This window comes from Podarcis bocagei, assembly GCF_964188305.1.
Source record: "Podarcis bocagei genome assembly, chromosome: 4".
Classification (NCBI taxonomy): domain Eukaryota; kingdom Metazoa; phylum Chordata; class Lepidosauria; order Squamata; family Lacertidae; genus Podarcis; species Podarcis bocagei.
The window spans coordinates 102,906,250-102,918,655 of record NC_138128.1 but is presented as its reverse complement, the minus strand read 5'-3'; the positions used below and the strand labels follow the sequence as shown (position 1 = coordinate 102,918,655).

The following is a 12,406-nucleotide window of genomic DNA, read 5'->3' as shown; positions in this document are numbered from 1 at the left end:
TTGAATTTGTTTTATTCTGGATCGTTTTACTTGATGTATACAGTGGTGCCCCGCAAGACGAATGCCTCGCAAGACGAAAAACCCGCTAAACGAAAAGGTTTTCCGTTTTTCGATGCGCTTCACAAGACGAATTTCCCTATGGGCTTGCTTCGCAAGACGAAAACGTCTTGCGAGTCTTGCGATTTTTTTCGCTTCCCCCCCTTTTTCTAAGCTGCTAAGCCGCTAATAGCCTTTTAGCCGCTAAGCCGCTAAGCCTTTAATAGCCGCTAAACCGCTAATAGCGCTAATCCGCTAATAGGGTTGCTTCGCAAGACGAAAAACCCGCTAGACAAAGAGACTTGCAGAACGGATTATTTTCGTCTTGGAGTAAAAACCTACTTTTTAGTGTTCAATCAGAGCATATATTATGGTTTGCTCCAACTGAGCTTTAAAGAAAAAATAAAAAAAATTCCTTCCAGTAGCACCTTAAAGACCAACTAAGTTAGTTCTTGGTATGAGCTTTCATGTGCATGCACACTTCTTCAGATACACTGAAACAGAAGTTGCCAGACCCTTCTATATAGTGAGACCTATTACAGTCGTTTAGAGTCGTCAACAGGCTCATCTCAGCTATCTGCCAATCTCCCATTCCCACCACCCTTCTGAGTAATACCCCTCCCCACCTTCTCACTATATAGAAGGGTCTGGCAACTTCTGTTTCAGTGTATCTGAAGAAGTGTGCATGCACACGAAAGCTCATACCAAGAACTAACTTAGTTGGTCTTTAAGGTGCTACTGGAAGGAATTTTTTTTATTTTGACTATGGCAGACCAACACGGCTACCTATCTGTAACTGAGCTTTAAAGAGTGGATTTTTACAGTGAAATATCCAAAGCAAAAAAAGGGCACTCTTGGACATGGAGCTTTAAAACACTGACCATGCTTGGAAAGAGCAAAGGAAAGGAAAGTGTGGATAAGCCCTTCACTCTAACAGTTTTCACAGGCACTCATCAGCATTTCTGCAGTTCAAAATTACATGATCCTGTTTAACATTTACAATTTGGAGCACATGTATTAAGTTCCAAAAGGTCAGCTTCACAAAACCAGATGACAGAGGAAAAATGAGGATTCTGTACATGATACATATACTTAGGAAAGGCGAAGTTTAAGAAAATTTACACAAAACTCACATTAATAACTTCTGAACTTACGCCAACACATGACCTGTAGGGTAGGAAATTAAGCTAATTATTTCCGGAGACAGAATCCAAACTCTTCTAGTAAGAAATATGGTACTTTTGCAATGAATTTAGATAAGGCGCAACTGCTGAATAGGATACCTGTAGAATTTTTCAATGATGGTAAAAGCTAAACATTATTAAGAAACTTATATCCATGCAAGAGCCTTACTCAAACATGAACATTCAATTAATCAGTCATTTCAGTTTCCTTTAAAAAACAAAAAGATTTTTCAATCACTATTCAAAAAGAGGAAGAAAACTGTACTTGCTTGAAAAGAAGAGTCATAAATTTTCCCACATTCAAGTAAATAAAGGATCTCAGAGGTAGCTTGAGGAAAAATTATGTGGGGTCTAAAGTTGTGGCACAGTAATACATTACTATAGTGCCATCTGCACTACACATCTGATAAAACTTGGGCAGCTTTCTGCTGTCATCTTGTACAACTACACTGGCAGGCATGGCACCGCCCACTTTCAAGTCTGCATGTCTACACTACAGATGCTTCTCACAGCCATGTTTCAGCAACAAATCCCACTTAATCCTATGTAGCACTGCCCACATCCAGCAGAAATACCACCTACAATGAATGATCCAATGGCATCTCACATTTGCATATGCAGAGTTAGGGCCAAACCTCCACAGCTGCCCCTAGCCCTCTTGGGAGGGCTGCTACTCAGTACAATATGAGAAGTTTTCCTCCTCCCAAGACAACAAAAGGCAACCACTCAGGGAAGGTGGGGGGTGCAGAGCCTGGACATGGAATTGTCCTATCCTTCAGCATCAATATGCCATATCTCACCAGATATTTTTTAGTTGCATCGGATTGAGTGCATGGCAGAATTTAGAGATATTTGGGATTTTAACGAGGCTTGTGATGTTGCATGATTATAAGATGCTTTTATAATATCCCCAACAGTCTGCTGCATTTCTGCATTTCAAGGGAAGATGCTTTGGTCTGATCCAGTTTTGCGTTTTATTTGTTCCTAAGTAATGGTGAATAAACTTCCAGCTACTACTGATTTCTCATTAAGGAATTCTAGTTTCCCAGCTCATAAATTAAAAGCTACTCAACCCAGTGTACACAGAGCAGTAGAGTGCTATGGCTGAATGAACATGTACTATCAGTATCATACTGATGAGGCAAAGAAAGGATACAAATTGGAACACACAGGATTCCCTCCCCATGAGAACTTCCTGATTTTCCCAGTGAAGAAGTAGCAATTCTGAGAGGGGGGATTAAAACCTCTGATGAATGTTTTCTCTTTCAGAATAAGTGAAATAATGGTTGAAGTAGTGCTTTAAAATAATTTAATCAAACTGCTACAAAACTCCAAAATTCCACAGAAATGTGGCCCATTTTCTGGAGTTCTAAACAAGTAACACTCTCAGGACCAACAATAATTACAAATTACAAATACAGGTAATTCGCAACTCATGTACATTTAACTTGTGTGGATTCAGTTTTAAGCGCTTGGCAAAAAAAAGAAGAAGAAGAATTAAAAAAGAGATTAGCAGAGAGCTAGCAGGGCAGCAGTTGAAGAAGGAGCAAAAAGGGTTTTCTTGTGTGTGTGTGTTTCTTTGTGGCTGATTAGCTGTTCTCCCTGTGCAAAGGTCAGAGGGGGCAGGGTTTCTGTTGAGGCAGGTGATTAGCTGTGGGAGGAGCTTGCAGGGCAGTCTGATCCATCTTTTAGATTTAGGGGAGATAGTCTCAAACGTTTGTTGGGGGAGAGCTAGGTTTTTTTTGTGGGGGGGGAGTTATTTGTCCTGTCTTCACGCTTTTTATGATGGAGGACCGCTGTAGCCACCCCCAACGACACGTTCTCAAGATGGAGGGGGAGGGAACAGCTGCAGTCGCCTGCGGTTCCTGCGCAATGTTTGCCATCTTGCCAAAGGTTGCAGGCAGCTTTACCTGCAGCAATTGCATGTCGATTGCCCTCTTAAAAGACAAAGTCCAGCAACTGGAGGAACGTGTAGCTACGCTCTAAAGAATTAGAGAGCTGGAGCTCTTCTTGGAAGCAACAGAGCACACCGTCTCCACCAAGGAGGAGACAGGGGACTCCCCTGAGAAGGAGGCTAGTTCACCAACACAGGAGCCAGATATATGGAGAAACGTGACTCAAAGAAGTAGGAGGCCCAGGGTTCGCTCTGATTGTTTAGAAATACACAATCACTTTGAGGTCCTCTCCCCTAGCATGGAAGACGAAGAGCAGACTCCATTTGAGGATCTCTCCCTCGTTACAGTCGATCAGGTATATGAAGACGAGCAGCAAAGTCAGTCCTCAGGGAATGTGCAGGCGACCTTGGAACGGACAGCACACGGAAGAACCCCGACCAAACCTAAGAGGAGGCATGTAGTGGTTATAGGGGATTCCCTACTGAGGGGAACAGAAGCAGTGATCTGTGGGCCTGACAAGATGTCTAGGGAAGTGTGCTGTCTCCCCGGGGCTAAGATCCAAGATGTAACTGAACGACTGCAAGGAATCATAAAACCCACTGACAAATACCCCTTCCTCTTGGTTCATGTGGGAACCAATGACACTGCAAGCAATAGCCTCCAGAAGATCAAAAGAGACTACGAGGCTCTCGGCAGGAAATTGAAGCAATTAAATGCACAAATTGTCATCTCATCTGTCCTCCCAGTTGAATGACGTGGCCCAGGGAGAGAGGTAAAAATAGTGGAAGTGAACAGCTGGCTTCGCAAATGGTGTAAACAGAAACGGTTTGGATTCTTAGATCACGGACTGCAGTTTCTTGAAGATGGACTTCTGGCAAGTGATGGGCTGCATCTCACAACGGTTGGGAGAAATGTTTTTGCCAAAAATCTCAGAAACCTCATCAGGAGGGCTTTAAACTGACTAATGTGGGGAGGGAGACAGTGCTCCTGAAGATAGGAGTCTATCAATTGATGAAGATGATCATCCAAATGTCATAGACCAAATGGAGCAAACAGCACGCAGACCTAGTGGTGGGAGGAAAAAATCCTTAAATAAGAGACATGGGGGAATGATTAATGGACTTCAATGTCTGTACACTAATTCGCAAAGCATGGGAAATAAACAAGATGAGCTTGAGCTCTTGGTACAGCAAACTAAATATGACATAATAGGCATCACTGAAACCTGGTGGGATAAGTCCCACGATTGGAATGTAATAATGGGGGGATACAATCTATTTCAGAGAAACAGACCAGACAAGAAAGGAGGAGGAGTGGCGTTATATGTCAGGGATGTGTATACCTGTGAAGAGATCCAAGATTTAGAACCTCAAAGCCAAAGTGAGAGCATTTGGCAAAGTGGATGTGCATTCAGGTGCATATCAATCATCTGTCCCATGCTAACAAACAAACAAAGTGAGAGCATTTGGGTCAAAATTAAGGGAGAGAAGAATAATAGGGACCTCATTGTGGGAGTTTACTATAGATCCCCAAGCCAAACGGAGGACATAGATGATGCCTTCCTGGAACAGATGGCCAAGCATGCAAAAGGAAGGGAGATAGTAGTAATGGGGGACTTCAATTACCCGGATATTTGTTGGATGTCAAACTCAGCCAAGAGCATAAGGTCAAACAGATTCCTCACTGGCCTTGCAGACAACTTCATTGTCCAGAAAGTGGGAGAAGCAACAAGAGGAACAGCCATTTTCGATCTGGTCCTAACCAATGTTGATGACCTGGTTAGTGGGGTAGAAGTGGAAGGATCATTAGGCGCGAGTGATCATGCTCTTCTGAAGTTTACTATACAGCGGAAAGGAGCAGCCAAGCATACTAGGACTCAATTTCTTGACTTTAAGAAAGCCGACTTCATAAAACTTAGGGAAGTGCTGGGTGAGATCCCATGGACAGTAATACTAAAAGGAAAGGGAGTTCATGATGGCTGGGAGTTTGTTAAGAGGGAGATAGTAAAAGCACAACGTCAGGCAATACCAATGAGACGGAAACATGGAAGGTGCCTAAAGAAGCCAGGGTGGCTATCTAAAGAACTTTTAACTGAGTTAAGATTAAAAAAGGATGTGTACAAAAAATGGAAAAGGGGGGAAACCACCAAAGAGGAATTCAAACAAATAGTCAGCACGTGTAGACACAAAGTCAGAAAAGCTAAAGCACAGAATGAACTCAGGCTTGCTAGAGGGGTTTAAAGCAACAAAAAAGGCTTTTATTGATATGTTCGTAGCAAAAGGAAGAACAAAGAAACAGTGGGGTCACTCAGAGGAGAAGATGGTGAAATGCAAACAGGGGACACAGAAAGGGCTGAACTCCTCAATGCCTTCTTTGCCTCAATAAAAAAATTGGAGATCTCCCATTCCCACCACCCTTCTGAGTAATACCCCTCCCCACCTTCTCACTATATAGAAGGATCTGGCAACTTCTGTTTCAGTGTTAAGGGGTGATATGATAGCCATGTTCAAATATATAAAAGGATGTCACATAGAGGAGGGGGAAAGGTTGTTTTCTGCTGCTCTAGAGAAGCGGACACGGAGCAATGGATCCAAACTACAAGAAAGAAGATTCCTCCTAAACATTAGGAAGAACTTCCTGACAGTAAGAGCTGTTTGACAGTGGAATTTGCTGCCAAGGAGTGTGGTGGAGTCTCCTTCTTTTGGAGGTCTTTAAGCAGAGGCTTGACAACCATATGTCAGGAGTGCTCTGATGGTGTTTCCTGCTTGGCAGGGGGTTGGACTCGATGGCCCTTGTGGTCTCTTCCAACTCTATGATTCTATGATTCTATGAGATTTGGGCTTTATGTACTATCTCCAGAACGTAACCCTCATGTAAGTTGAGAGGCACCTGTATACACTTATAAGAGGTAGATAGAACAGTGCAAGATGCTTTATACTGAAGCACCTAACTGTGCTACATATACATGTGTTTACTAAGAGGGAAACTCTAATGGGCTCAACGGAGTTTACTCAAAGTTAAGTATTAATACATACTTTTGAAAACAGGAAAAACTAAGCAGAAGTTGAAAGTTGAAGCCACGAACAAAACCATTAAACACTATACTTAAAAAGTATATAGATCTTAGAAATTGTGCAAAAACAAAAGAAACTCATATTTTAGTAAAAGGTCTACTGATGCACACTTTAATTGGCAATAACTCCACTGAACTCAGTGAGACAGGCTTCTAAGTAAACATTTAGAGGAACAAACTTTACACAGCACAATAATTGTAGATAAAATTAACAATGCTGAAACTATATTTATTGTTCCATTGTATCTTACTCTAATCTAAGAACAGGGCACATGCAGCCCTCCAAATGTTATTGGACAACAACTCTCATCAGTAATGCAGATTGAGGCTGATGTGGGTTGGGAGTCAGAGACTTCCCTTAAGTGCTCTAATCAGTCTTCAAGACATTCATAGTTACTAATTTTCATCCACAATTATTTACAACAGAGTTAATTATAACAATGTGGCACAGTTCTAAACAGACAGCCCTTTCCTGTTCTGGGATATGAATGCAGTCACTATTTCTAGTTATCAGTATCCAATATTTCAGAAATAGAACAAGCCTTGAACAAAAATTATTCAATTACAGTGGTACCTCGCAAGACGAATGCCCCGCAAGACGAAAAACTCGCAAAACGAAAGGGTTTTTGGTTTTTTGAGTTGCTTCGCAAGACGATTTTCCCTATGGGCTTGCTTCGCAAGACGGAAACGTCTTGCAAGTTTGTTTCCTTTTTCTTAAAACCGTTAATACAGTTGCGACTTGACTTCGAGGAGCAACTCATAGAAGCGGTGTGGTAGCCTTTTTTGAGGTTTTTGAAGACTTTGGTGATTTTTGAAGCTTTTCCAAAACTTTTCCGAAACCGTGCTTCGCAAGACGAAAAAAACCGCAAGACGAAAAAACTTGCGGAACGAATTAATTTCGTCTTGCGAGGCACCACTGTAACTTTTCTTGCCTAGCATAAACTAGAATCAGCACAATATTGGGGAAAAAGTTTCCATTTCAATTTCCACAAAGCAGGACCATCATTCTAGTAAGGCACAAACCACCACCATCAGCCCACCATTTCATGAATGCAGCATGTCATATACTACTCGGGACTGATGACTCTAAAAGCACTTCTCTTGAAATTCACTTCTTTCACAGAAGCAATTACACCCACTCTATAAAAAGCAATTAATTACTACATTGTCTGGAGGTTTTCAATGAAGTTATCCAATATGTCTACCCGCTATTCCAGTTGTCACCATTCCATATTTAAAAGAAGTGAGGATTACCATGGACATAATCTGTCCAGGCATTGGCATACCCTCCTGAAGTTTCAGAACAACAGTTGATGTTCCATCTTCCCAAGCTTTGTCCAGAATCAACCTGGAATGGGACTTTTCCCAGCACAAGAGCACCATCTTGTGGACATACAAGCTCACTTGGAGACTGGTGTGTGCAGACCCTACAGAGTTGCAAAAGAAGGAATCTTCAGAAAGTGGTGGAACCACCAATAGAATACAGTGGTACCTCAGGTTACATACACTTCAGGTTACATATGCTTCAGGTTAAAGACTCCGCTAACCCAGAAACTGTGCTTCAGGTTAAGAACTTTGCTTCAGGATGAGAACAGAAATCGGGCTCCAGCGGTGCGGCAGCAGCAGGAGGCCCCATTAGCTAAAGTGGTACCTCAGGTTAAGAACAGTTTCAGGTTAAGCACGGACCTCCGAAACGAATTAAGTACTTAACCTGAGGTACCACTGTATTTTTATTTACTGGTCATTCAGAATGAGGATGTTTCCTTTTACGTTGAAGAGTTGCCTTTTCAGGTCATGGAATAATGTAGAAGAATTGTGAACCAGATGAGCCAATCAAATTCTTCTCACCTAATATGGGTTTAGGTTTCACTGAGTTTCTTTCTTGGAGGAATGTGTAGTAGTCAGTTGCTATACATCAGGGTTGGATAGTTTTGTTCTTTTGAAAAAGGCCCCAAGAATAGTGGCCAATTATTTTATAGCATATTTTGATTATCTGGGAAATCTTAAATGTCATCAGTAACTAATCCAGTTCAAATGTAGCATGCAAGTTATCCATCTCTAAAATAAGTATCCTATCACATGGGTACAGTAAATACATCGTTAATTTATTTCCAAGTGCTACAATGCCAGAACTAAAAATGTTACATTATTTGTTATTAATGTCTGGGTTTAGTCCATAAAGTGATTTAAAAAACCAAAACCTTTCTACCTTTAGTCCAAAAGAAAGATCTTAAATGAAACTGTAAACAGAACCTGGAAAGGAAAGGAAAATAGGGGGGGGGGGACTTCCCAAAATTTCAACTCCTGCAGGGCTCCCCACGCTGCGGATGTCTGTCCGGCGCGAGGGGCGCTCTGCTTCAGGGCGCCCCTCGCGCCGGGCGGCAGGCTGCTATCCGCAGCCTAGACAGCCCTGCGGGAACTCCCACAGGGCTGCCTAGGCTGCGGATGTGTTCCCGAAGCGCCGGGCGCTCTGCTTTCAGCGTGCCCGGCGCTCCGGGAAGTAGGCTGCGGATGTCTTCCTGAAGCCTGGAGAGCGAGAGGGGTCGGTGCGCACCGACCCCTCTCGCTCTCCAAGCTTCAGCGAAAGCCTGCATTCGCCCCATAGGACGCACCCAGATTTCCCCTTCATTTTTGGAGGGGGAAAAGTGCGTCCTATAGGGCGAAAAATACGGTAATTTGCAGTTTATGTATGTGTAAGAGAACTAGATACACAACCAGAGGTTTTAAAAAAACAAAAACAAAAACAAGCTTTTGCTGTTGCTTATCCCAGAAGATAACTGCTTAACTTTTAAAAGATGGCTGCACTGCTGGCTAAGGAATAGTGAAATTAGTGCATATTCACAGTAAGAGGCCTTGGTATATGAATTGTGAATTTAAAAGAAAACTATTACATTAATGGTACCTCACTTGAAAAAATATTACATTACAGTGGTACCTCGGGTTACATACGCTTCGGGTTACATACGCTTCAGGTTACAGACTCCGGTAACCCAGAAATAGTGCTTCAGGTTAAGAATAATAATAATAATAATAATAATAATAATAATAATAATAATAATAATAATAATAATTTATTATTTATACCCCGCCCATCTGGCTGGGTTTCCCCAGCCGCTCTGGGCGGCTTCCAAAAGAATATTAAAATACAATGATACATCAAACATTAAAAGCTTCCCTAAACAGGGCTGCCTTCAGATGTCTTCTAAAAGTCTGGTAGTTGTTGTTCTCTTTGACATCTGGTGGGAGGGCGTTCCACAGGGAGGGCGCCACTACTGAGAAGGCCCTCTGCCTGGTTCCCTGTAACTTGGCTTCTCGCAGCAAGGGAACCGCCAGAAGGCCCTCGGTGCTGGACCTCAGTGTCCGGGTAGAACGATGGAGGTGGAGACGCTCCTTCAGGTATACTGGACCGAGGCCGTTTAGGGCTTTAAAGGTCAGCACCAACACTTTGAATTGTGCTCGGAAACGTACTGGGAGCCAATGTAGGTCTTTCAAGACCGGTGTTATATGGTCTCGGCGGCCGTTCCCGAACTTTGCTTCAGGCTAGGGAAGAATTAGCATGGGTCCTGCAAAGGGAAGTCCTGCCTTATCAACCTTTTGGGAGTTCTCTGAGGTTGTCAACAGGTAGGAAAGGAGTGGGCATAGGCAAGAATTGTAGGGGGCTGGGCATGGAGGGAAGCACATACACAGAGTGTCAAACAACTAGTCTCCCATTTGTGGCAAATCTGGTGACTCAGGAGCTGTGAGCCCTGGGCATCAGGTCAACACTGTTTGCACAAAGGGCTGCTATGTGGTACGACCTGTTACTCTTGTGGAGAGCAAGAAATTGCTATGGATACCCTCCCAATTTTCGCTACCCCTTCACATAGTAGTGAGGCCCAGTAGGCACCTACAAAGAGAACAACTTTCTCTGTAGTGGTACCTACTCAATGGAATGCTTCACAAAATGCACCCACAAATTGCTTTTTAAGCAATGCACAAAAACCCTTGAATACTATTATACAGCAAAAGTATAAAAATAATAATTATTTTTTATTTAAATTGCTTGTTTAATTGTTTAAAAAAATCATAGGCCGTTATACAGTGTTAGTCAAAGTCTGGATAGACCACTGCTATCCTGGGATCCTTCAGGCGGAAGGACAGGATATAAATTTAATAAATCAACATAATATAAATTCAGTAAATAATAAATCCATTGACCTAAATGCATAGGATGGAGAACAAAACATGTTATTGTGCTGTTTTGCCCTCCATCATAAGGACATATGACATACACAGAATAGTGGTGTGTACGGTGGCTTGGATTAGCTGACAACCAATAACCATGAGCTCTACACAAAAGTAAAATACTTTTATAGAGATTGGTTAAACAAGAGCAGCAAGATGCATAAGACATTAGCATCACACAGAATGGCAAAGCAAGGAACATCAGGAATACATTTTCTAGGACAAAGTCTAACTGACGATGCACCTCACTGGATCTGAAACACCTATTCAGCCTAGAATATGATGGTGAGAAAGTTGCATTTGTATGCTTTGAGGGTCTCCTTCATGACAAACATATGATGCAGCTGATCTGCTGAGATTTGATGTGTTCAATATAGCACCTATAGAAATCAGAGCCTGACAATAACGTAACTTTCATCTCCCTGACAAATGATATAGGCATGGATGATGTGACCAAAGATTTGCTGGTTGCTAATGACAGAGGAATACAAATTGCAGTGTGTAATGTGATTAAAGTAAAGATTAATTAGTGCAACTCCAGTTTCATGATCCACTGAAAAAAACTTTGAAATTTGCTTCATCATAATATTCAAACATTGCCGCATCAGCAGAACATAAAAAAATGATCAAGGTGATGGTAAGCACATCTAGAGACTGCTTAATTTTACAACTGCTTAATGCCCCAGATGCTAGCCAAATGATATAAATGTTGAATGTCCTATGGCACTGTTGCTTACAAAAGCTGGAGAACAGATGAACACTTATCCACTCCAATAGTAATGATGTGGATGCTCTACATGAAGTCCCATATTTAGATTTGAAAATACGTATCTATGACTATCAAGTTATGCCAAACCTCAGAAATGTTGGCCATAACACTGATGTATTTTTCACTCTGCAGTGCCAAATCCAATGGCAATACAGTCATACCTTGAGTTGAAGTAGCTTCGGGTTGAACGTTTTCGGGTTGCACTCCACAGCGACCCAGAAGTAACGGAATGTGTTACTTCCGGGTTTCGCCGCTCGCAAAGATGCTCAAAATGACGTCGCACGCATGCGTGGAAGCAGCGAATCACGACCCGCACAGACGTGGGTTGCGTTCGCTTCAGGATGCGAACAGGGCTCCGGGACGGACCCCATTCGCATCCAGAGGTACCACTGTACATTCTGTCATTTTTTACTGTTAGATTTGAGTCTTGCTGCTGAACAGAAACAAACATTCACTTTTGGGGCTGATGTGCAGTCAATTCATTACCATGAATGAATATCAAGCCCTCTTTCTCTCTGGTGTCCTTAGGACAAGAGGGGTAGAGGTGTAAGATGAGTTGGTGTCTGCTGGTGGCAATTAGAAGAGACTGCTCTGTAAACAACTTGTTAAGCTTCCATGTTAACAAAATGCAATTCTCAATGGCCATAGAAAAGTTCTGCTGGAAGATATTTTTGCAACAGCGCTACCTTGTCAGTGGTACTGGAGGGGATAGGTGTTACTCAGGTGCCAAGACATAGTGGGTCACGTGTACAGTTCCCCAAAGAAGAAGAATGCCAGGCTACAAATATTTACCAAGAGCAAGAAGAATCTGCATATGTGGCCTCCAACAAAAGATCCTGCATTCCAGGAGACTAGACTAGATGGCCCTTGGGGTTCCTTCCAACTCTACAATTCTATGATGTTCTTCAGCTTCCTGTTGCACATTCTAATTACCAGGCAAAGATCCAGCTACAAGCATTGACATGGAAAGGCAGAATACAAATAAACCATGGTGTTATTCCTGCACATACCTCTGCCTGAAAGGGAACCAAAATCATGACAAGGTTACCTCCTGTGTCCATTTCCTGCCCAAAACACATGGCCACAAAACAAAATGCAATACAGTAAGGTGCACCTGTTTCAATGATTGCAATGTACTATCGCCTGAAGTTGTGATGCCATGGATGTTTTCCATCCTGCTGCCAACCGTTTTCTTACACTCTAATTTGTGCGTTTCTTCACCACC

General features: G+C 42.4%; 1 protein-coding gene across 1 annotated transcript in view; it reads right to left on the bottom strand.

Moving 5' to 3' along the window:
* Nucleotides 1-12,156, bottom strand: part of CCDC91 (coiled-coil domain containing 91) — a 148,855-nt gene extending 136,699 nt beyond the window's left edge. Inside the window, exons 1-2 of the mRNA XM_081191051.1 lie at nt 11,974-12,156; nt 7,443-7,615 (exon numbers count right to left, since the gene is read on the bottom strand). Coding sequence (XP_081047177.1) covers nt 7,443-7,615; nt 11,974-12,023 — 223 coding nt within the window. The 5' untranslated portion in view covers nt 12,024-12,156. The remainder of the gene's footprint in view (nt 1-7,442; nt 7,616-11,973) is intronic.
* Between the last annotated feature and the right edge of the window lie 250 nt (nt 12,157-12,406).